Source organism: Caenorhabditis elegans, chromosome II (genome assembly GCF_000002985.6).
Source record: "Caenorhabditis elegans chromosome II".
Lineage (NCBI taxonomy): Eukaryota > Metazoa > Nematoda > Chromadorea > Rhabditida > Rhabditidae > Caenorhabditis > Caenorhabditis elegans.
Genome location: NC_003280.10, coordinates 4,437,207 through 4,460,991, shown reverse-complemented (window position 1 = coordinate 4,460,991; position 23,785 = coordinate 4,437,207). Strand labels below are relative to the sequence as shown.

Sequence of the window (23,785 nt, the reverse complement as noted above, 5' to 3'; positions counted from 1 at the left end):
ATTTTCTCGGTCATAGCACACTTTTAAATATATTTAGTGTATAAAAGCATTGGGAAATCGAAAAACTGCAATAATTTTTAATTTCTATAAACAAACGTTGAAACATCTGATAGGAATAAATTCCGTGAAATATCGATTTTTCACATTTTAATAGATTAAATTATCGCCAAACTATTTAATATTTAGATCAATTTTTCTATAAAAATGCATCGATTTTGCATTTGAATTCGAATTCAAAGAATTAAAATTGAAAAAGTTCTGAAAAGACGATAATTTCGAAAATGGGTAAACACCGGCATGACAAATCACAGATTTTGTAATCTACCGTAGTCTGCCTGCGATGAAATTGAATTATTTCGAAGACGAAGCTTATCAAAACAGCTTAAAATTGTTCTCAACGTGTTTTTAAAAATTGCTTGAATTATTTAAAATTAAAATTGAGAACATTTTCTCATCGAAAGTTGAGCGAATTTGAACATTTAAAATGTTAAAGCTTTGGCTACCGTAGTCTTGAAGACGCATACATTGAAGATTCGACATGGTTTCACCACGATCCGCTCTAGATGGTAGAAAATTTAACAATTTTCTCTTTGCGCAATATATTGCCATTTTTTAAGCGATTTTCACTTTCTCTCGTCAAATGCTCCGCCGCAAAAGTGTAAATCTCAAAAAAGAGCAGGTAAAACAATGTATTTTTTTCAATAGATCAAGTAATTCCGTTCAGAGTACAGAAACAGTCCTCTCCAATAGTCAATCGCCGTCTTTTGTCGATTTTAAACGGATAACACGAAGTAAAAAATATTCAGCGGCACAGAAAAATGCACCGGATGAGAAAAAGCAGTGCACGAAAAAGCGGCAATTGGTTAGACTCTATTTTCAGAGATTTTTCTTAATTTCCAGAATTTCAGCCTTCCCTCGCCCCCGCGTGTGAAGAGTTGCAGCCTAAAAAATCAAAAGTAACTGAAGAAACGGTGGCTTCACAGAAAACTCACGGACTCTCGAATCTCGACGATTATTGCTTGGAAATGCCGGATTTCGAGAAACAAATGCTGTCGATTTGGCAATCGAATATAGATATTACAGAAATGTACAGGGCACTTTGCAAGTCAGCATCACTCATTCCAGCCCCTCATACTCTATTCTGTGTGTATGAAATTCCAGAATCTCCAAATAAAACTCAACAATTTTGCCCTTCCAGGTTTTAAAACCATTAAATTGCTGAAGATTTAGTGAAAACTCTAGAAATTTCAGCATTGAAGACCGGCAACGAGTGCTACTCAACATATTTTCCCGTCGTTTTCAGCTCAAAGTGTCCTCTGAAGCTCTTCATTTGGGAGCGGCTCTACTCGATAAATGCCTCGATATGATGTCAGTTAACAAGGCATCATTGGATGAACTGGCAGCGGTCACCTTGGTTATTGCCAGGTATACAATGAAATAAAACAGTTTTAATTGATTTTTTTCAGCAAACTCGAAGACGTAAATTGTCTGACAATTGAGAATATAATTGGCGTTGAGTTGATAGAAAAATCCGCGGCGCAGGTATTTTTCTACTGAAATCTTCAAAATTATCACTTTTTTCCAGATGGCAGCTCTTGAGAGATTCGTTCTGACATCATTATCATTCAAAATCACAATTCCGACGCCGCTTCATTTTTCCACTTATATGCTCGTTTATCTATCGGCGTCACCGGCGAAAATTCACCTAACTTATGTACGATTTCGAGAAAAAAGACCTAATTTAGCTAAAATCTCGAATTTTGGCGATTTTCCGTGTTGTGGCTAGCCAGAAATTGATTTTTATTTGATAATTATCCTATTTTTCTCAGTTTTTTTTTCTTTTTCAGGTACATTAAAGTCGATAGCTAACCAAATTTGGTTATTACAAAGGCGTCTAAAGATGATAATATTCGCCATATTTTATGCGAATGGGTCTCGGCACGCTAGCAACATGTTACTGTAATTTGTGCGTGGCGAGATCCAAAATTTTCATCTTTAGACTGCGTAATAACCAAAAAATCAAAAATTTTAGCTTTAAATAATTTTTGAAAAGCCAAAATTCGGCATTTTTAGTTCAAAATATCAACAATTTCAATGTTCAGTACCTCCTGGAATTATCGATTTTGTACGTCCACAACCGCCGTTTTCCATCCGACGTCGTCGCCAACGCCGCCACGTGCCTGGCTTTTGCCATTGATTCTGAAGTATATTTTATTCTTGCTCTGAAAACGGGGTTTTTCACATATTTTAAATATTTTCAGCCGTCCGTAGATCAAACTCCGTCGACAGTTCTCCGCGAAACGGAGCTCAGATTACGCGATTTCACTGGAAAAAATGTGAAAGATGAGTGGGATCGGGAACGCGAAGTTATGCTGACATTGATAGATTTATTTCTGGTTGTGAGAATTTGTTTTATAGTTTTATTCAAATACTCGTACAATTCCAGGCCGGCGATGAAAATCACGATATTTATCGCGAATACTGCACATCTCGTCGAAACTACGTAGCACTTCGGCAGAGTGTCCCGGAACTTTTGGAGACACTGCGAAAAGACTCTACTTGAATTAATTGCCTCCCATTCCGTATTTTTAAAAATTCTATTGCCCCCACAGTCTTGTATTATAATGATCTCAATTTATTATTATTTTTCGGTTTCTCATATTTTACCCCTTTAAAATTGCACGTTCCCCGTCTTCTCTAATCTATTTTTTCGAATGAATGATTTCTGGAATTATTTGTCAACAGTTTTTTGTTCAAAATCGAGAAAAAATAGGAAAATTGTTTTCAAAAGGAATATTATTGATACGCAGAAAAAGAGCCATTCCTGACATCGATGTGCAAACGCGCTCCACGGCCAATTTCAGACAGCGCTCCGCCCCCGAACCATGGGTCTCGTTAGTTATTTGGCGGGGAAACGTTTTGTCGATTTTAAAGCATTTTTGGCATGTTCTCCTTTTTTAAATGATTTTTGTGCCAAAATTGTTGAAATAAAATTCAAAAACTGAATAATTGGATGTTGATAACATAAAAATCATCAAAATCAACGGAAAAATGAGAAAAAATGCTTAAAAATTGGCCAATTGCCGGCAAATACCTAGCGAGACCCATAGTCAGGGGGCGGAGCGTTTTCAATTGGCTGTGGAGCGCGTTTTCATCTCCATTTCAAATTTTCAAACGTTTCAACCAGTTTTTAATGATTTTAAAGCCTAAATTGTTAAAACTTAAAATCCAAAATAATTAGTTTTTTCCCATCATTTCGATAAAAATTCCTAATTTATTGTTAATTTGGCTCAAAGTAGCAATACACCATATTTTACGCGCAAAATATTTTTCCACCAAAACACAAAATTTGCGTTGAGTTCTATAAAAAAATGTTGCGGGGAAAAAAGTTTATAAATAATACACGAGGGAACCCAAAACATGACCTTTGTATGTTATATGGTGCATCGCTTTTCCGGTAGATCATATTTCGTTTTTTTTTGTTTTAATTTCAAGGGGTTCCACAAATTTCTTGTTCTCAAAGAAATAAGGGAATCAAGTTAACAAAGTAGTAGCACAAAAGACAAAAAACCGAGAGCACATATCTGGAATTCTCTTGAGACGTTCTTCTTACTTTTGCCAAGATGATCGTTCTGACACGTGTTGGATCCCTACGTCATTTTTCATCCTTGTAGCTTTTCACGTGGTGTCAGAATGTCCCATTTCGTTGTGACCTACAAAAAATGCGGGAACGTAGACGCAGACTTCTCAACTGGTTTTGCATGGTTGAGAACGTGCTGACGTAATACGTTTTGGGAAGAAAAATTCCCGCGCTTTTTGTAGCTCAAACCGCCATGGGACAACCTGACACCACGTGGTTTTTCGTTCCACTGCTCGAATTTTTCAAACTGCTTTATCTTGTTTTTGCACTTTATGCGCACTAAATCAAGATGTCACAAGGGGAATATGGAAGAATGAAAGGGTTATGAAACTCTTCCACGGCCACGTGTCGATTTAGAGTGTCTTATCTTGGTGAGATGTATGGTTTTGTGTGCATCTGGTGTCACGATGTCCCATCTCGGTTCGATCTACAGAAAATGCGGGAATTTTTTTCCTAAAAAATGGGACGTTAGCACATTCTTAACAATGCAAAATCAGTTGAGGTCTGCGTCTAAATTCCAGCGATTCTCGTAAATCTAAGTAGATCAAACTGAGATGGGATACTCTGACACCACCTGAGTGTGCTGACGTCACACTTTTCTGGGGAAAAAATCCCGCATTTTTCATAGATCAAGTCGCAACGGGACAGCTTGACACCACGTGCCGCATGAGAACGACTCAATGAATCAAATTTGAAGCGCAAAATTCTGTAATTCAAAAAATCAATATAGCTGTGGAAAATCAAAAAATCATAAGAGTTTGTCGTCGGAGAATCTCAAAACAGCCGAAAACAATTATATCCAAAACATACACACTGCAATAAAAATCGGCAGAGGGGGAAATCCCTGCATCTAAAATAGGGGAAATTGGTGTCCAGTTGCGTCCGGCGGCCCGTCGAGAACCATAGTGAGACAATGACGATGATGAGAAGTGGAGAGAGAGGGGCCTGTCATGATTGAAAAGGGACGAAGAAGAAGAAAAAAAGGAGAAAAAGAAGAAGAGGGGAGGAGAAGGCTGTAATTGCGCGTGAGTGTCTCTCTCCGTCTGCCTACTGGGCACTGCTAACAACTACTGGGGTCCCCCATATACAGCTAGAGACAACGTTTTCCAAGAGACACAGAGAGTAGTAGGAGCCTAGCCCCACAAAACTACTGGCTTCTTCTTCTATGGTCCTGGTCCACCAGCACCACCACACTACTACTCGCTCCCCGTCCTTCTATGCATTGGCAATAAAACTCTGGGGCTGCAGTTGTCTTTTTGTCTCTCTATCTCTAGCAGACATCCTTATACATGTGTGCTGGACCTTCGGAAACTTCTTAGTTGAAACATTGTTGTGTTGCTCTGTTACTCTTACTGCTTGACTGCCCTCTCTAAGTCTCCATCCCTCTTTCACTCTTACTCAAAACCCTAAGAACTTTTACCCAAGTGTCCCTTTTCCTTGTATGCTCAATGAGCCAGGTCAAGCTAGAGCCAGCTCAAATCCTTCTAAACAATCCATTGACTAACTAGTTTGGTCCTTAGTATTTTCCGTCGAGACACAATGATATGACGTATCCTTCGACAAGCCACGTCATTTTCTTCTCCTTTTTGTTTTTATTTTCTTGCTGACTGACAATTGACATATAGCACGGACAAAATAAAATTTATGTCAAAATGATAGAGCATGTTCTTCTTTTTTTGTTTTTGATTTTGAAATTTCAATAGCTCACACTTCACCATAAATCGAAATAAAACATACATTGTTCTGTGCATTTTATATATATATATATTTCAAACTGAAAATAATACTAAAAATTTAAAGGTTTGAGTTAATAATAACCCACTGGGTTCATTTTTGCAAACTTCTGAAAAAATCAATGCTGGACTGATCTTGAGAATGGGGTTTTTTAAATCAATTAAACGCGTTCACACTGTCGAAATTGATTACGGACCTAATGCAACACATTTTACGTCCAAGTTTACTCATTCCTAGGATTGCAATCGGTAATTTTTTTGAAATAATTTTTTTGTAGATCCATTTGTTTGATTGAAAAAATTTTTTTTTTCCAATTCAGAATCTAAGAAATTTTTAATTTAAAACTTTAATTTTATAAAATTTACTGAAAATTTAAAATAATAGTCATATCGACTTTTATCTTTTGGAATTTCTTTTTTTTTTTTGATTTTTATATTGGCGCAAAAATGTGACCGCAACAACGCAAATCGGCCACCAAAAATACTTTCTGGGATTTGGCCTAGACAACGCCCTAATGAAGCCTAAGCCTAAGCTTAAGCCTAAGCCTAATCCTAAACCAATACTTAAGCCTAAGCCTAAGCCTAAATCTAAGCCTGAGCCTCAGCCTCAGCGTAAGCCTAAGCCTCATCGTAAGCCTAAGCCTAAGCTTAACCTAAGCCTACATTTTGATTCAAAAATTGCGAAAAGTCACCCCTTTTTCCTCCCCTCTTGCAGTTTTTTTTCTGGTTTTTTTCACCGCCGATCGACACATAAACCAACCTATTCTCTATTCAATTTCGTCGGTTTGCCCTTCTCTCATTTTGAAAAAGACTCGAAAAAGGAGAGGTGGGGGCCGAATCTTCTGCTCAGATTGCTCTTCATTTATCTTCGCCACACACAGACCCCCATACACACACACATACATACATACAAACTCTCGTTTTCCACAAGTCCAGCCACCCGGAAAGCTTGTCTTTCTAAACAAGTGCACCCACCAATTCCCCACCACCCAACACCACCTCAATTTTCCCGCCGTTTTTCAATTTTTCCTGTATTTTTTGGACTGCAACAATGGTAATCCCAGCTTATTAGGAAAGAAAAATGTCTTGGAATAAAATCCGGAAAAAATCGGAATAAAAGTTTTGGAAGAAGGAGCTTAAAGTTCCCACTTTGTGCTTTGAGATGGAATGTGCAATTTCTAGAGTTGCAAGGTCGGTAGGCACATGTTATGCCTGCAAGCAGGTAGGTATGTAGGTAGGCAGGCAGTGAAGTAGGCAGATAGTCAAGCAAGGTAGGCATCAAGGTAGGCTGGTTTTTTGTCAGAAAATTTTGTCAGAATTTTTGAAAATGAAGGTTGGTAAACATTGCCTGCAATTTTTTTTTGGAATTCAAAAGCCCATCTCTTACCGTTTTTCAAAATTTTACAATACTTTTTAATATTTTCGGTACATAGTTTCTACTTTTTACAAATGCGCCCGCCTACCTACCTGCCTTAAAAACGGCCTACGCCTGCCTCGTATGCCTACTTTAAAAATCCTTCCTGGCTGAACTTGCGGCAATTTGCACAGTTGAACCACTAAGCTTTATATTTAACGCCAAAATGCAGAAAACAGGTGGTAAGCAGGCATGCATCAGGTAGGCACCTTTGTTTGACAGGAAAATATCTGTAGGCCTGCCTTCAAAGCTGCCGGCGCCTACCTCGTACCTGCTCCAATTTCCTTGGATTATCTTTCAATTGCACCAAAACCCCGTAGCTTACGTCAGACTTAGGCAGGTGGGCAAGCAGGTAAAGACAGGCACTAGGGCACGTCAAATCCTATTCAGTTTCTAGTCTCGACTATTTCTTTGATGTTTGATCAACGCTGTATCGGTGTCTTCTTCTCCCCCAATATCTTCCCCAATTCCTACTAACCAACTCATTTTATTTGTGCCTCTTTTCTCTCAACATTAAGCACTCTTTGTATGGATCCCCTGCTCCGCGCCCTCTTTCTTCTCCTCTCTCCCAATGAATTTCTGACGAAGGACTCCTCTCTCTCTCTCTCCCTCTCTTACCACCATCTTCAGCCACCATCCATGTCAGAATTTTGAATTTGGCGCCCCGCGCGCGAGATATCTAAGATGTCTGCACTCATTTTTGGCAGCTCACATGGGCGCCGCTCCTCGAGTTTAATTAAAAAACGAATGTCGCTGGAAAAGAAAAGATGCCGTCGTTTTTTTAGTTGCTTCGTGCTCTTTTTTGTGCAAAATATTTCTGATCACAGCTGACCTCATCTGGTTTTGTTACCATTAAATTTCCCAGTCCCATTGTACTTTTGATCGTAATATTTAATTCATACTTTTTCCCTTATTTCGACGAATTGTCTAGTGCAAGCAAATCTTAATCTCTTTTTTTACAGAACCTACTCTCTTCTAGTTCAATTTTCAAATTTCACATCCGTCATATACTTCATAAATTCATCAATTTTAAACTTTTCTCAAATGACTTGAATGGAGGATTTCAAAGAAATTGAGGTGAGTGGCTTAGATTTGGGCTTAGAGTTAAGTCCAGGTTTAGGCCTAGGCTTAGGCTTAGGCTTATGCTTTGGCTTAGGTATATGCTTCGGCTTAGGTCTAGGCATAGCTTTAGGCCTTGTCTTCGGCTTATGCTGTGACTAATTCTTTGGCTATTCTTGCAGGGCTTGCTCGAGAGCGCCCGGCCCGACGACGAGACCACAACAACACTGCAAAACATCCGAAAGTATGCAAAACTCGCCCTACCGCATATCGTACTTGTCGTCTGCGTGTGCATCTACGCAACCATCGGCGCGTGGATCTTCTACACACTTGAGTCGCCCAACGAAGATCGGTTGAAGGAGACGGGACGAAAGACGATCGCCGAGATGAGAAGTAATCTCATTTATAAGATCAATAATAATGGTAGGTCTAAACTATTAGTTTTGCAGTTTTTGATCTGACAATTCTGATTTTCAGAGAAAGAGGTGTGGAAAGAAGACATCGAGAAAGAGCTGATGTTGTATAGTGAAAAATTGTACAAGGCGTTTAAAGAGCAATACGTTAGGTGAGTCTTTTTCCTTTACATGAATGCCTACCTGCCTACCTATTTCGAGGCTTGTTACGAGGGCCTAGTAGGCACGTAGGCATGCTCAATTAAAAAAAAACTGAAATTCTAGGTACTCTGATGTTCGAACAATCGGCTTTGAAGGAAGATCCAGTTATGAAGAAGCTGATGAAACAGGAGGAGATAGTGAACGAAAACGAAGGCATCGGTGAGTAATCCGACTTTTTGACTAATTCTAGTCTGCAAATTTCCAGGCACGGCAACAAGCGAGGTGACCGGGGCTCCGAGAAAATGTGGACGACGAGTAGTGCTCTTTTTTTCGCGGCAACAACAATGGCCACAATTGGATATGGTAATATCGTTCCAGTCACACCTCTTGGACGGCTCGCATGTGTACTTTTTGCATTGTTCGGTGCTCCGATTGCTATCATCACGATTGGAGGTGAGATATTGATAGGGAGTTTTGAAATTAAAAAAAAACACTCTGTAAACTGTGTGGCCTTTTTGTAAAATTCGCAGCCGACCTTGATTGAGCTCAACTACCTCAATCTTTGATCGTATGCTTCTCTCAAATTGGCTACCTCTAGGCCTTTCATGAAGGCAGGGTACTGAGCCTGACGCCTACCTGAAACCGATAGTTCGATTGAAGGCATTTTGGGGCCTACATGGAAGCCTCCCTAGACAAGTCCTCCTTTCTAAAAAAAAATTTTTTCAGATCTCGGAAAATTCTTGTCAGAATGCACGATCTGGTTGTATAAGCACATGCGAAAAGGGAGTGCACGTCTCGATTCGGCTTGGAAACGATTTCGCGGGCTCGAAGACAGCATAAGTGACGACTTGGAAAGTGCAAGTAAGAACCAGGACTCGTCAATTCTAGACATGGATATGGACGAGATTGACAAGTCGGAAGTGCCCGTTCTTATGGTTTTCACGATTATCTTGGTGAGCTTTTTTGGTGGTTTTTAGGGGGAAAATGGGGGGGGGGGGGCAGTTTAGAAACCTACCTACATGCCTACCGCACGTAGACATCACTGTACCTACGTCACTATTTTTCAGTTATATATAGCATTTGGCGGGATTCTGTTTTCAATACTTGAAGACTGGTCATACATGGATGCTTTCTATTATTGTAAGTTTATTTTCAAGAAATAAAAAAAGAAAATATATATGTAAATATTTTCAGCATTCATTTCACTTACAACAATAGGATTTGGGGATATTGTGCCAGAAAATCATGAGTAAGTGTTTTATTCAAAAACTAGAAGTCGCTAGCATCATTTTAAATTTTCCGAAGTTACTGTAGCTCCAGAAATACGCAACCACAGTTTGATTGCGTACCAAGCGCCATACTTTACGACATTGGGAGCTTTTGGGCTAAAAGTTCATGGGTAGACTAACTTGAATATGTTGATTTCAAATTTTATTATAAAAACTCTTGAATGATTAAATTTCAGTTACATCGCGATAATGCTGATATACCTCGGCGTCGGACTCTCCGTCACCACAATGTGTATCGATCTTGCCGGTATTCAGTACATCCAGAAGATCCATTACTTCGGTCGGAAAGTGAGTTTTTTCTAAGATTTTGGCTTCATTCTCTAACTCAAAGCAATTTCAGTTCCAAGGAACCGATCTTCTTCAATATCTGAAAAAGAAGAGAATGCTCGAAAGGAGGTTAGCAATGGGTCAAGGCGAGGAAATTCTGAGGAAGTATGTGCATGCTGTGGAGAAATTCGAACGAGAGCAAGAGCAGCTGCAGCAGAAAATGGAGGAAGAAGATCCGCCGTCGATTGAGTCGAAAGGATTCGACAATAGTATGATGCGGTGAGTTTTTTAAAGTCTAGAAATGAAACATCTGCAAAAACCTGAAAAAATTCAATTTCAAAATCGAAATTCTGAATTATAAAACTCCGACCAATCATCGTTGGGCGATGTGCGCGGCCAACGCTGCTGATTGGTCGAAGCAAAATTTGAATTTCACAAATGATTTGAAATTAGTAAAATTGAAATTCGAAAATCTAGGCACCACGTAGGTACATAGAGGTGCCTGCCTACCTATCATTGAAAAATATTATTTTTTTTAGAATCGACGACTCATTATCGGCATTCCAACTCCGTTTTTATGACACATATGACGAAGAAGACCTCTTCTCACCGACAATTCATTCGGTTAGAAGTTTCCAGCCAAGTGTTTGGAGTCATTCTTCTGCAAGATCACAGTGAGTTTTTTGTTATCTAAAAATTGTCATGACTGCCTGCCTACAAAACAACCTATGCCTACTCCTATCAACTGGCAAAGGCGTAACTTTGCCCTGAGTTTTTATTTACAAAAACTCATGAAAGTCTAGGTCAAAAACAGGTTTCGTAGGCAGGTAGATAGGCAAGCAGGCAAACACATATTTCATTTTCAGAAGTTTTTGTCGATTCCAACGGAATCGAGGTGCTAGCTGGGACGAGTCCGGTCCGTCCCTATCCGAACATTGCTCCCTTTCTACGGAGCCTTCAGTACATATCAGACAAGTAAGCTAACTTTGAAATGGAAAATTCATAAAATAAGCCTTATTTTTCAGGCCTACTGGGATAATTATCATTCACCGACGCCGTCCGTGATATCATTTTTACACCGTCACTTATACTCACCTTCTATAGCTTCATCCATATCATTCGATTACGATTGTTTGGGTAAGTTTTTAGAACGAAATTTGAAAATTTAAGAGAGTTTGAGAAAATTAGAAAAAAATTCTCAAAAAATTGCAAAAAAATTACTGCTAAAAAATTTTTGTAATTAAACTCTGTAAAAATTACCAAAAACGAACACTTTTGATTTTTAATTTAAAAATGTTTTTTTTTATTTTTAATAAAATTAAATTTTTCAATTGAAACAACTTTTCAAGTTCAACTTTTCAAAATCAAGAAAATTTTAAATTATTACTTTTCGATCCTACCAGAAGTGAAGTTTCCCAGTTTTTTTAAACATAAAATCCATAAAATCCAAAAAATCTTTTAGTTTTCAAAAAAAATTTTCTGAATTTTTTTGATTTTCTGGAAAATCCTCATTTTTTTCAGAAAAAAAAACCAGTGGTTTATCGATTTTTCACATTTTTCCGAAAATAACAATTTACTTTTTAGGAAAATTTATTTTACTTTAATTCGTTTTGGAATTTTTTGAAAAATCTTCATTTTTGACTTTAATTATCTCGAAAAAAAATCCAAAAAATTTCAGCGAAAGACGCCAAATCGGCACGACGAAGTAACTCGTGTCCACCAATCGAAATACCATCACCTCCACCAAGTAATTCTGTAAGTAGTCCCCGTCGACCGTTGTCGGCACGTACCGGATCAACGATCCGTACGAAGCATGCCATCGCATCCGAGCCAATTTACACGGCTGCTCCGCTTTCTTTCCGTTTACCAGAACCCTTCATGCTTTCAAATCTTGCCGCTATCTGTGATGCTTTCGATGATGCTGATGCATGTAACAATCTTGTGTTTGGTGCTTTTCGGGAATCTCAACTTGCTGCAAATCATTATGACAGTACCGATGGTTTTTCTGGAAAGGTTCAACTTCACCCTCAACCTGATATTCTTCATCCCCCACCACCGCCTCCCTATGTTCCAAAGCTTTCTTTGTCCCCGAAACGGTTATCAGTGATAGATGAGAATAAAATCTCAACTTCACCAGAGCCAGTTTTAAAACGAAAAAACAAGGAGCGAATCGCCAGGCAACAGAATCCACTCCACTCTTTTGATTGGCTTAATGTAAGCCCTCGAAGGTTTCGACCCGAGCTATGCATCAAAGAAGATCTTCCAAAATTGTTCAAGTTGGTAAGGAACTCCACGAAAATCAGTCTGGAATCTCCAACTCAAACATCTGAAACAACGGAGACCCCTCTGCCTGATTTGTCATGCGATTCTAATCCAGAGTCTGTTGTATTGATAAGTCCTCGGTCGGTAAGTATGCTTCTTTTTTAATTGAATGTTGCTTTTCTCTATGTGTATCCGCTTCTCGCTATCCTATTTTTATCGCTTTTAGGCTTGAATGGCTTAAATAAGTGTTGTCAAAAATATTACATGTTGAATAATTAAACTAATAGTAATAAAATTTGTGTTTCAAGTTTCAAATTGGTTCGAAACGCTCGGGGAAGCTTCTGGAACTTCCTTGGAAATTTTGAAATATTTGAGAAATTTTTAAAAATGACGGAAAGTTTTGGATAATATTATCGATAGTTTTGAGAAGCTCTGAAAAATTCGGAAAAAATCTAGAATGAAATATTTTAATCACGTTGTAGAAAATATAGAAATTTTTAGAAAATCCGAAAAAGTTCCGGAAAGTTTATTTTTATTTTTTGCAAAATTCTGGAAATTTTCTGAAAATTTTTAAAAATTATGGAACGTTTCGAAGAGTTTAAAAAATTTTCGCATAAAGTGATAAGTAATTTGGGAAAGTTTCGGAAATTATTTGTAATTTCGGGGATTGCTTTGAACTTTTTAAAAAATTCGGAAAAGGTTTAGATAATTCTGGAAGTTCGAATAAATTTTCAAGCCTTTCTGGAAATTGTAGAAAATTTTGAACTCCCTGAAACTGTTTTAGAACATTTCTAAAAATCCGATAAATATTTGGAAAATTTGGGGAGAATCAGAAAAGTTTTGAGAAGTTTTGGAGAATTTCTAAAAAAATGTTAGAAAGTTTTTTAAAGTTCTGAAAATTTTCTGACAACGGAAATTCAAATTTTCGCGCCAATGAAAAGCACTCTGACCAATGAGCAAGGCTCGAAGGGCGTGGCCGACATCGCTGATTGGTCAGCAAAACCTTGTTCTTTTCCACGGGACTATGATTGCAAAAAATCTGATAATTGAATTTCTGCGCAAGAGCATTTTTAGAACCAACTTACTGTGTTATTTTCCTCCATGACCTCGATTTTTCCAGCCAATCGGTCTCGCGTGTATGCAAGACTGGGATTCATACATTCAGATGCTTGAAGAAGCATCTCGTGAATTCCAGTACACTCCAGAAGATATCGACGAGGAGATTGAGGAGGAGGAAGATTGCGACGAGGACGATGACAGGTATGAAAATGCAGGAAGCATTTATAACCTTGTTACTTAAAACTTGATAGTTTTAAAACGACTTAAAACACCAAAATTCATTAGAAACCAATTTAAAAATATTTTTTGCATCTATTTTTGTTATCCCTCACATTCATAAACTTACCCCCCCCCCCCCCCCCCCCCAATTTTTTGCAAGTTTTTTTGCATCTGCATCCAATTTTGCATCCAATAATATTTTATTTTTTCTCTCACCAATACGTTCAGAGAATGCATACCGCATATTCTGTTATCGGACTATGAATGTCCTGAAATGTTCACATCTTCTGTTATCTCATCACCACGTCGACAACTTCATTCGGCACCACGTGTCTACTATCAGCCGAGGCCTTCGTTGTTCTCTCAGTGCTCGGTGAGCGGGAAGAAGTATGAACCGCCTGAGATTATTCCCGAGGAGGTACACGAGAGCAAGCTTCCCAGGTAGGAAGGGGATTTTTGAATGATTGAATGATTTTTTACCATAGAATTAAACGCATGTCACTATTTTTTTTGCACTTATATTAATTCAGTTACCGTTTTTTTAACACTTTTTTTTTGAAAAATTGTATAAGCGTACCTCTGTTCAGAGCTCTGACTGAAATTTCTAATTTAAAGAAATTTTTCAAAAATTCAAAAGAATAAAATATTTTTTGCGGACAATTTTCTTACGTTCAAAAAAATTAAGAAAAAAATTCTGAAGTTTTATTTTTTTATTTGGAATTATATTCTCCGTATAAATAGCTATAACTTCGACTGAAAAGCAAGCAATTTTAGGTAAATATGGTAATTTAAACGATTTACTCCAATTTTTCGGATTATTTTTTGAAGCAATTTGTTTTTAAAAAATCTAAATAACTACACTTCAGTCCGTCTTTCGATCCACAAACTTCCGAATCCGATGAAGAGCCGATGGCCGTTTTTGTGGAAGAAGAGAAACGACCTCCACCTCAAACTGAAATTGATCTTGGCGCCTTTGAACTGGTGGACTCTGGTGAGTTTTTTTTTTAAATTTGAATGTATAGAATTCTGCGGTTTTTTCAAGTTTTTTTCGGCAAATTAAGAAAAATTCGGTTAATGATTTTTTTCCAAAAAAAAAGTTTCAACCAGAATTTAAAAAAATACCGAAAAATCAAAATTTCATTGAATTTTTCGATTTTTCCAGGTCTAACACCAGAAGCCCTCCTATCAAAAGACGAACCAGTAATATTCCATCAAAGTATGCCTGTTCATTCCGTCCATCATGACACAGTACAAACGGAAGCAGCTCTTGCAAATCTGATGGCTGCTCCATCGAGTATGCTCACAAATGCGATACCACCGATTATGGTCGAGGATAACTATTGCTTCGTTGTCGACGGAGAACGGGTTCGAATGGGTGATATACTTGGAGATGATCAATGGTGGAGACATACATCTCGACCTACCAAATACTTTTATTCTGATGATCTACGGCAGTTTCATCGGGTTAATTGTATCACTGCGAAGGGGAAGGTGATTACGGCGAAGTTGGCGACGCAGGTGAGTACTAAAGTGCCGGGTGGAGTTTTCTAATGATGAAAAGTTCAAAAATTTGTATCAAAACGCAAGTCCCTAGAAAAAATCTAGAAAAGGTCTTGAAAAAATTCAATAAATTTTCTAAAAATGGAATCATAATGCTTAAATATCCCAAAATATGTAGTTTTAATTATTTTCGAAAAATTAAGTTTTGGAAAAAATATTAATAACTCTAAATTTGTTGAAACATTTTTTGAAAATTTCTAAAAAATACTACAGAAACGCTACGGTATTCCCAAAGAAATTACTATAACATTTTTAATTTTAAACAAATTTCCATCTGCCGAACTATAATTTTCACCTTTGCAACTCTTAATAACAAAATTTTCCAGATGCCCCATCAACCAACAACATCAATGTCAGCTTCATTGTCCCATCAACAGTCACTTTCAGCGTCAAGTCATGCTCAAATTCATCCCCAGCACCATAGCATGTCTAACACGCCGAGGTATGATTTTTTAAAAGTTGCTTTCAAAGAGGAAATTGATTTCTTAGTTCAAATACGTACGAATATCATAGTACGACGTTTCAGAAAATTTTTGAAAATTTCTTATTTTCAGTCAAAAAAGGTGATGAATGCTCAGTTTTCAACTGTCTTAATTACCAAAAAAATAATTTCAAAAAAATTTATTTCCAATATTTTTATTTAATTTTTAATACCGTTTTAACACTTTTTATGAGTACAAAAATGTAAATTACTTTTTGGGAAATTTGGGAATTTACCAACAGTTTGCCTGGAAATTTTGAAAAGTCTGAAAAATTAGACTAACCCCCTCTAATTTTACATGTTTCAGAGCAAATATTTTGATATTTGCTCTGACTGTGAAATTCTAATCCCTGAACTTTTAGAATGACTTATTCTTTTTTCTATTCTTTCTTTCCCTTTTTGTCCTTGTCCCCTCCACCACACTGAATCTATGAATTTTTAATGCTCCATTTTTAGATCTTCGATATCTGGTGGAACCCATCAAACAACTCATACAGCACCAACATCAAGGACACATCATGATGCGAATAAAGTACCGCTGAACAATGTGTACAAAGTGATTCGATTCTATTCATTCTGGAAGACGTGTACATCATTTCATCGAATAGTCACGATGATTGATAAAGTAGTTGATGAACCATCTACATCGTCAGGTGGTACTACATTCAAGAAGCGTCTCTTTGTACAGTACTTGTGGAGAAATGCGAAAGCTGTGGAAAAAGCGCGAGTTCAGAAGGAGTTCGATCCGAGACGTCAGCGATTGCTCCGATTTGTTACTGATCCAGCAGCACGGAAAAGGTTCCAGAAGATGTAGTTTTTATGTGTATCTGTCCTACAAGGTGGATTTGGAAGTAGGGATTGCTCTTTTGATAATACAACATTTTGAATTTAAAACTAGTATAGAAATGCTGGAAAAAATATTTGTTTCTTCGGAAAATATTATTTATTTTTGTTAAAAAGCTGGAAAAATATATTGCCGAAAAACTTTCAGGCACTATTTGAGGCAGGGGTGGGTGGCAAACAAGATTTTCCGGCAAATCGGCAAATTGACAAACTACCGGAATTGAAAAATTTCGGCAAATTGGCAAACCGGCAAATTGCCGATAAGCCGAATTTGCCAAAAAATTTTCGGCAAATTGTGGTGTTGCACAGTTTTTTAGAAGTTGCATAATTTCAATTTCAACCGGCAAAATCGTATGTATTCTATGAATGTTCCTACATCTATTTTGAAAAGTTAGCATACGTCTTGTAAAAAAAATTTGGTAACTGCCAGAATTGAACATAAAAACTGCCGGAATTTAACATATCCGACAAATCGGCAAATCGGCTATTTGCCGAAAATGAAAATTTCCGGCAAATTGACAAAACGGCAATTCGCCGATTTGCCGAACTTGCCGACAAAAAAAAAATTGCCGCCCACCCCTGATTTCAGAATTTTTTCAAGCTTTTCAACAAAATTAAATAGTATTTTCAGATGGAACATACCCTTTTCTACATTTCAATATTAATTGTAGATCAAAAAACTTGCCCTACTGCCCAATCCACCTTGACCATTATTGTCCTTATCGTTCCAAAATGTGCCTAATCTTGTTCAAAAACGTTTTTTTTCCGAATTTTATATGTACTTCTTCTTCTTTTTATCTTTCTAATTTTCTCTTGAATTTTTCAAAAAAAATGCGTATATTCTCTTTTTTCGATGCGGGTTTTCCTCAAAACGTCGCTCCACTGTCGCTTACTTCTCTCAAATGTCCACCTAGTGTCTTTTTTGTCGGCATTCTGAAATTTTTGGTTTTTCGTAGGAATTTTTTTTTGGGTTTTGGATTAGGGAATATGCGGCTTGGATTTTTCCGTGCCTACCAAGAGGTGGGATTTTTTTGTAAAAAATTGTAGATTTTTGAGTTTTTTGTATTTTGAGCCTCTTGTTTTTTATTAGTATTTCTGTAGGTACGCAGGTAGGCGTTTTTATACCTGTGTGCAAGGTTTTTGGTTCAAACTCAAGCTCTAATCTTTTCAGAATCCAAAATCCAAAAAAATCTCTAATTTCTTTTCCTTCTCTCTCAATCGTCTTTCTACTATGCACATTCTCTCCGAATCGTCCTTCTTTCGCTTATCAAACATGTTCAACACACACACACGAAATATTTGTTTATGTTTTTTTATAAATCAACGAACTTTTTTTTCAATTGTTTTGATTTTTCTGACAATTTTTCTTCAGAGGCTCCAAAAATCTAAAAAATTTAAAATTGTGTTCCTGTTTTATGTGGTTTGAAGTGAATACTTCTACAGTTTGAGAACGTTCTGGGGATGATTTTGACGGAAAAATTATATTATATTAAAAAACAGATTCGTGGAAGACGACTTGTTCGCAGTTATCATTGATGAAAATGGAAATGAAAGTGAATCGGAGGAAGATCTTTCGGATAGTGAGGAGAATCAAAATAATACGGATCCTCAGAATTTGTTGAGAAGATTGAAAATGGAAGTCACCACTCATCCCGGAAAAGGTAATCTCAGGACGGCTGGCAGGCGAATTTTTTAGATTCAAGCTGTAAAAGTTGCTCCAAAAGCTTAATGTGTAGGCTTCTGGCAGACTTTTTAGATATAATATTTCAGGGAAAAAAACTGAAAATTTTATTTTTCAAAAATTATCATTTGCATAAAACTGCCAGAATGTTAGCCTGTGCCAATAACGTGCCAAAAATGTGCAAAAAATGTGCAGAAAATGTGCAAAAAATGTGCAAAAAATGTGCAAAAAATGTGCAAAAATGTGCAAAAAATGTGCAAAAAATGTGCAAAAAATGTGCAAAAAATGTGCAAAAAATGTGCAAAAAATGTGCAAAAATGTGCAAAAAATGTGCAAAAAATGTGCAAAAAATGTGCAAAAAATGTGCAAAAAATGTGCAAAAAATGTGCAAAAAATGTGCAAATTGAAAAAAACCTAAAATTGTGAAATTTTTTCAGATGGCCTAGAGGTCCCAGTGTATAGTAATGATGATGAGCATCCGTTGGATGGTCCTCACACGATTCTGCACGCTGTTCAGTGCCCGAAAAAGTTTATTGCGACGGTAATCTGATTTTTCAAATTTCGAAAACAAGCTTCTAAATTTAGGTCGCCCCAACGGAAGTAGCGGACACATCATGTTTCGTTTGCGATTCGAATCTGGTCACAATGCAAATGATAGAAGAAGATGCAGATCATATTCACTGGAAACAGACAATGTCAACTACACATTACTATGCAACAGACAATTGGAAAGATGATTTCTATCGGGTCACTCCTCTCACGTGTAGAGGAGTTCTTCGTGGTGCATATAGAGTTGGGAAGAGCCGGTGTGGCAAGATTCAGAGAGTTGATATTATTAGGGTAATGTTTGGATTTTTTTTTTGAAATTTTAGAAGCCGACCAAAAATATTTTAAGACGAGTTTTGTACTTAAATTCTTATTTAACTGTATACGAAATTGCTCTTACTTTCTCAAATAGTGAATAATGACCAAAAAATTTGTAATTCCACAACTTTGTTCAAAAATCTAAAAATGCCTGTCGGCCTTCAAGGCGACATACATCTGACTTGTTTAATTTCCCAAAACTCAGAGAGACAAACGCAGGCATTTTGGCAGGCAGGCACAAAATAGGCATCGACCTAAATTCATAAATTTCCAGGTGTATCGTGTGACTCGTCATTTCAGTTGCTGGAAGACAGTTCCAGTTTTTCATCGAGTCATCTCTCTAGTTGAAGCTGCGTTACCTTACAAACAAATGACCACAAAACAAAAGCAACTTTTGAAAGCAAACGGAAATAAATTGATCAATCGGTTGTTTATTCAATATTATTGGAGATTTAATCAAAGTGTAAGTTATCTGAAGAAAATTGGTAGAGCATTTTTGAAACATCTACAACTTTCCAAAAAGTCAGCTTCAAAGCTGGCTACATATTGAATTGCTGCTAAAATTCAAGTACCAACCAATCAGCAATTTGCAAAGGGGTGTGGCTAGCAATGCTGATTGGTTGAAACTTATTCTACTAATTTCTTTCAGTTCCTGAACCGCGAACAAGTGCTCAGCGAATACGCGGAATCGACGAAAAGAACTCGTGCCAAAAAGTCGTGGATCCGAGTTGTGAAAAACGTGGCACGTCTGCGAGCTGCGACGAGTATCCTAGCGGCTGCACAGAAAAATAATACCTTGTAACTTTCATATATTTTGCTCACTTTCAGTATTTCCTATATAAAAATGAAATTCTTGATTTTCGGATAGTTGTTTGTTTTTTATTTTACATACTTTGAAAATTTAATTTGTATGATATTTTCTAAAGTTTTTATGATTAAAATTATGAAAAATCAATAAAGTCTCATCATTATATTTGTAGTTTATAGTCTATGTCACACCTTACAAAAGCTTCTACATATTATCCTAGAAACTTTGCAACGCTCGCAGAACCTCTGAATAATTCAACGCATTTCTACAATTTCGGATAAATGTAGAAACGTTCAAAATGTAATGGCACTGCATAAATTATTTTTTCAAATTTTCTAAAATTTTCTGCGAAATGTTAAAAACTATCTGTAAAAGGCGTGCGTATGTTTTTATATCAATACTTTATTAACATGATTTTTCAAACATGAAGCATTCAAAACCTTCCACTCATTAAATTATAAAATTCATCAGAAGCCGTATAGAGATCAAAAACTTTTGTCACTTCCAAATCGTCCTGAATTCTCCGGACACCTTTTTGAACAGCTGGGAGAAGATTGACAATATTGGCTGTTCTGACAAGAGGCTCTTCGACTTTCTTCACATTCCTCATATAAAAATCGAGTTCTTTCAATACTTGAGTTTTAACTTTAGTTCCAATTTCAATGCATTCTTCGCTAATTTCAATGAGTCCAGTATCCCAGAGCAGCAGTGTGAATAGAACGAAAAATTCAAAAATGTCGAGTTGAAGAGACATCATTGGAAGTGTGACAGATTTGATGAAACGATCGTTTGAAGGTTTGAATAATCTGTAAAAACAAATTAATATTTTTCTGGTTGTTATGAAAAAAATTTTTTGACTGAAATCTGTTGTCAACAGATACCAGGAAAGTTTCCAAATTTGACAGAACTTAAATAATTGCACTAACACGTCAGTTGACATATTTAATTTGGCACCTGCAGCGACTGAAAATTTTCACGAAATTACGATACTCGTATGAAGTTCGAATAGAAAAATAAACATTTCTCGATACTCGACTGAATTTCTGTCATACTATAATGAAAAGTGTGTAAAACTTTGGCCAAACTTCGGACAGACTTTGAAAAAGTTTTGGACAAAGTTAGACTTGCTTTGCACGTTTGAATCAAACTTGGCATAGAATTAATCAAAAAATAGTATGTACACCCTTGTGAATATTAAATAGATAAAAATACAACAAATAACCTGTCAATTTCTTTACTTGAAATTTGCCTATCCGACTCTGAACAATTGTAGAATGAGTTCAAATCCAGTGTATCTATATAGTCCCCGGATGGCATTACAAGATGCTCTGGTGTATTCCTGATATGGCTCAAGAACCCACCTTCCATCATGAAATATGGAGTATAGGCATTGTGAAACAGGATTTTCTGGAAGAATCAATTTAATATACAAAGAGCTTCAAAAGTAGATCCCTACTTTTTGATCAATTGAAAGATTTTTGAAATCCTCAAAGCACCAGGAAACCCAATCAGAAGTTAATTTAACATCTTTCATGCCTTGATCAATTGCTTTTTTATAAGTTACAGGTTTAGGAACATTATCTTGGAATATATTTGCTCCGTCTTTCCTGTGGAGTGTCTTTCGAGCATTGCACAATGTCTCGTAGCTTTTTCTCATTTTGTCAAGAATCGGCATTTGATTTGAATAAGATGAGGGTATGTGTAGCATGAGAGAAGATGGAGGACTTGGAAAACTTAGAATAGAAGGATTAGAGACTGTCGGAAGATCCATTGATACTTCAACCAAAGTTTTGGATGGTGGCAGTCTTTGTTGAACTCCGGCAGGGTTCATTCCAACTTCGATGCATTTGATGTAACGACATGCTCGGCACATACATCGGATATCTTAAAAATTTGGTTTTTTTCCAATTTGGTTACCTACGCCTACATTCATGCCTACTGTCAAAGTTAACGTGAACATTCTTCCTCACATTTCTAGTTGAACATTTAAGGCATTAATTTGGAAAAAAGAATTGCAGCAAACACACAAAGCAGGCGGTAGGTAAGCATGTAGGTGTTCAGGTGCAAAATAGGCACAGAGGCACAAGACGTGCCTGTGTGCCACTTCATGAACTTACTAATTGTAACATCACAATCATTATTTCCCTGGCAGGAATATGTTTTCCTGTTTGAAACAGTTCGACGGAAGAAAGCGGCGCAGGCTCTGAAACAACTTTGTTTAATTTTAATTAATGATTGTTGTTAAAAATTACCTGCAAGCTTCTGCTCCAAAGTGAAATCCTTCTGCACTTTCTTGACATATTGCACATTTTAAAAATACCTTGTCTTTAAATCGAGGTCCACCCATTTTTTTGTAGAAATCGATAATAATTTATCAAATGGAAAAAAAAGAAAACTGATAAAAGTCAGAGTATGGAGAAATAGACAGAGGTGGAGACAAGAGAAATAGAGACAAGGAAAAACTAGACCACATTGACTACAAACTAAAACATAGGGAAAATTGATAGTACAGTTGGATAGTACAGCCGTAGTATCACACGTGTCAGACAAGGATGCACTGGAGTTGATGGCGGCTTTCGATCTAAAAATGAAATAACTTCCAAAACTCTCTAAACTGAGTATTTTCAAACTGGCGTATCTTGAAAAATACACATCTGGAAAACAAATGTCCAATCAACAAAATGATCAGAAATATTTTTTCTTTTTAATTCAATAATTTGTATGTCAACACACCAATTTTTTGTTGAGTTACACAGAGTCAAAGCCATTTTTCCAAAATTCATAGAAAATTTTGAGAACTCTTTTGTTGTACCCTTTATAACTCAACATTCATTGCATTTCAAAAGATAAATTTTGTTAAATAGTGAGTGAAAAAATGTTTTCCACATTTTATCAGTTTTAAGTTTTTTGATATTTTCATGTTCCGCCAAGTTATAGACCGTTTTCTGAAAAAATCCATTTTCCGCCATAAAAATCTTCATATATAACGTATCGACTTGAAATTTTGAAAAATGCTCACTTTTTTGAGGTCTCTACAATGTCCTAAAAAATCTTTCAAAAAATCCTGCCCATCTCCAAAATCGTCCTCTGCTCCAAAATAAGAAATGGGACTTTTGCTTTTCGAAAAATGGGCGAAAAAATCAAATTGCGATTTTTGGGTCGAAAAAAATATTTTTAGAATGCTGAGAACACGCTATTTACGAATTTCATATTCATTTTAGGTGAATTCTTCTTTAAAATGACCTAAAAATTAAACAAAAAGAACATAATTTTAATTCTCACGTAAAAATTTTTGGTAACTTGCTCAGTGCTTCAATTGTTTTATTGTAAATAAAAATATTTCACGTGAGAATTAAAATTATGTTCTTTTTGTTTAATTTTTAGGTCATTTTAAACAAGAATTCACCTAAAATGAACATGAAATTCGTAAATAGCGTGTTCTCAGCATTCTAAAAATATTTTTTTCGACTCAAAAATCGCAATTTGATTTTTTGGCCCATTTTTCGAAAAGCAAAAGTCCCATTTCATTTTTCGGAGCAAAGGACGATTTTGGAGATGGACAGTGTTTTTTGAAAGATTTTTTAGGACATTGTAGAGACCTCAAAAAAATGATCATTTCTCAAAATTTCAAGCCGATACGTTGTATATGAAGAGTTTTATGGCGGAAATTTGATTTTTTTGAAAAACGGTCTGTAACTTGACAATACATAAAAATATCAAAAAACAAAACTGATAAAATGTGGAAAAATATTTTTCATTTACTATTTAACAAAATTTATCTTTTGAAATTCAATGAATGTTGAGTTATAAAGGATACAATAAAAGAGTTCTCAAAATTTTTTGTGAATTTTGGAAAAATGGCTTTGACTCTGTGTAACTCAACAAATAGTTGGTGTATTCAAATAATAATTAATGTAATAAAAATAAAAAATATTTCTTTTTTTTGAGATACGCCAGTTTGAAGATACTCAGTTTAGCGAGTTTAAGCGGTTATTTGGTCCACTGAACATCTTTCCCTATACTCTCATTTTTTCAGAGAATTTTTTCAAATT

At 36.3% G+C, this 23,785-nt stretch overlaps 3 protein-coding genes and 3 non-coding genes across 13 annotated transcripts; 2 read left to right on the top strand and 4 right to left on the bottom strand.

Annotated features, from left to right (window-relative positions):
• The first annotated feature begins 40 nt into the window (after window positions 1-40).
• Window positions 41-2,734, top strand: T12C9.7. 3 transcript variants are annotated; one of them, NM_001129164.3, is made up of 9 exons: window positions 41-679; window positions 725-862; window positions 909-1,198; window positions 1,252-1,425; window positions 1,467-1,542; window positions 1,586-1,714; window positions 2,103-2,204; window positions 2,262-2,399; window positions 2,447-2,734. In NM_001129164.3, exons 1-9 carry the CDS (start codon window positions 641-643, stop codon window positions 2,561-2,563), a joined length of 1,203 nt encoding a protein of 400 aa, NP_001122636.1. In that variant the 5' UTR covers window positions 41-640; the 3' UTR covers window positions 2,564-2,734. The 3 variants fall into 3 exon arrangements, with proteins under 3 accessions (NP_001122636.1, NP_001122637.1, NP_001368016.1); NM_001129165.6 differs by having other exon boundaries at window positions 588-679; window positions 2,262-2,396; window positions 2,447-2,729; NM_001381391.2 differs by lacking the exons at window positions 2,103-2,204; window positions 2,262-2,399; window positions 2,447-2,734 and having other exon boundaries at window positions 603-679; window positions 1,586-1,828.
• A 3,157-nt stretch (window positions 2,735-5,891) lies between these two features.
• On the bottom strand, window positions 5,892-5,960 carry T12C9.8. Its single transcript, NR_050996.1, has one exon. It is a non-coding gene; the product is annotated as an Unclassified non-coding RNA T12C9.8 (non-coding RNA).
• A 1,880-nt stretch (window positions 5,961-7,840) lies between these two features.
• Window positions 7,841-19,889, top strand: twk-2 (Potassium channel domain-containing protein; the record flags this gene model as incomplete). 6 transcript variants are annotated; one of them, NM_001364063.2, is made up of 25 exons in its annotated part: window positions 7,841-7,864; window positions 8,029-8,269; window positions 8,324-8,411; window positions 8,524-8,619; window positions 8,666-8,853; window positions 9,127-9,353; window positions 9,468-9,540; window positions 9,595-9,649; window positions 9,866-9,977; window positions 10,030-10,235; window positions 10,496-10,630; window positions 10,823-10,931; window positions 10,982-11,093; window positions 11,635-12,362; window positions 13,339-13,478; window positions 13,725-13,937; window positions 14,363-14,487; window positions 14,659-15,014; window positions 15,383-15,498; window positions 15,994-16,347; window positions 17,881-18,041; window positions 18,499-18,602; window positions 18,647-18,901; window positions 19,200-19,388; window positions 19,575-19,889. In NM_001364063.2, the coding sequence occupies 25 exons, from the start codon at window positions 7,841-7,843 to the stop codon at window positions 19,725-19,727; spliced, it is 4,560 nt and encodes a 1,519-aa protein (NP_001350984.1). The 6 variants fall into 6 exon arrangements, with proteins under 6 accessions (NP_001350984.1, NP_001350985.1, NP_001350986.1 ...); NM_001364061.1 differs by having other exon boundaries at window positions 11,635-11,711; window positions 19,575-19,727; NM_001364060.1 differs by lacking the exon at window positions 13,725-13,937 and having other exon boundaries at window positions 11,635-11,711; window positions 19,575-19,727.
• On the bottom strand, window positions 10,297-10,398 carry T12C9.9. The gene has a single exon (NR_050995.1). It is a non-coding gene; the product is annotated as an Unclassified non-coding RNA T12C9.9 (non-coding RNA).
• Window positions 18,983-19,168, bottom strand: T12C9.10. Its single transcript, NR_050994.1, has one exon. It is a non-coding gene; the product is annotated as an Unclassified non-coding RNA T12C9.10 (non-coding RNA).
• A 228-nt stretch (window positions 19,890-20,117) lies between the features above and the next one.
• Window positions 20,118-22,187, bottom strand: nhr-16 (Nuclear hormone receptor family member nhr-16). Its single transcript, NM_062384.7, has 5 exons — window positions 21,986-22,187; window positions 21,851-21,936; window positions 21,190-21,617; window positions 20,956-21,140; window positions 20,118-20,539 (listed from the first exon to the last, which is right to left on the bottom strand). Exons 1-5 carry the CDS (start codon window positions 22,078-22,080, stop codon window positions 20,167-20,169), a joined length of 1,167 nt encoding a protein of 388 aa, NP_494785.1. The 5' UTR covers window positions 22,081-22,187; the 3' UTR covers window positions 20,118-20,166.
• Between the last annotated feature and the right edge of the window lie 1,598 nt (window positions 22,188-23,785).

Excerpts from the sequence above, each read along its gene's own strand:
- nhr-16 (NM_062384.7), bottom strand. The coding sequence starts at position 22,080 with ATGGGTGGACCTCGATTTAAAGACAAGGTATTTTTAAAATGTGCAATA. Across the intron at positions 21,141-21,189 it reads ATCTTTCAATTGATCAAAAA|AAAATCCTGTTTCACAATGC; the intron begins GTAGGGATCTAC and ends TGATTCTTCCAG. Across the intron at positions 20,540-20,955 it reads TCAAGTAAAGAAATTGACAG|ATTATTCAAACCTTCAAACG; the intron begins GTTATTTGTTGT and ends TTGTTTTTACAG.
- T12C9.7 (NM_001129164.3), top strand. The coding sequence starts at position 641 with ATGCTCCGCCGCAAAAGTGTAAATCTCAAAAAAGAGCAG. Across the intron at positions 1,426-1,466 it reads GTCACCTTGGTTATTGCCAG|CAAACTCGAAGACGTAAATT; the intron begins GTATACAATGAA and ends GATTTTTTTCAG. Across the intron at positions 2,205-2,261 it reads CTTTTGCCATTGATTCTGAA|CCGTCCGTAGATCAAACTCC; the intron begins GTATATTTTATT and ends AAATATTTTCAG.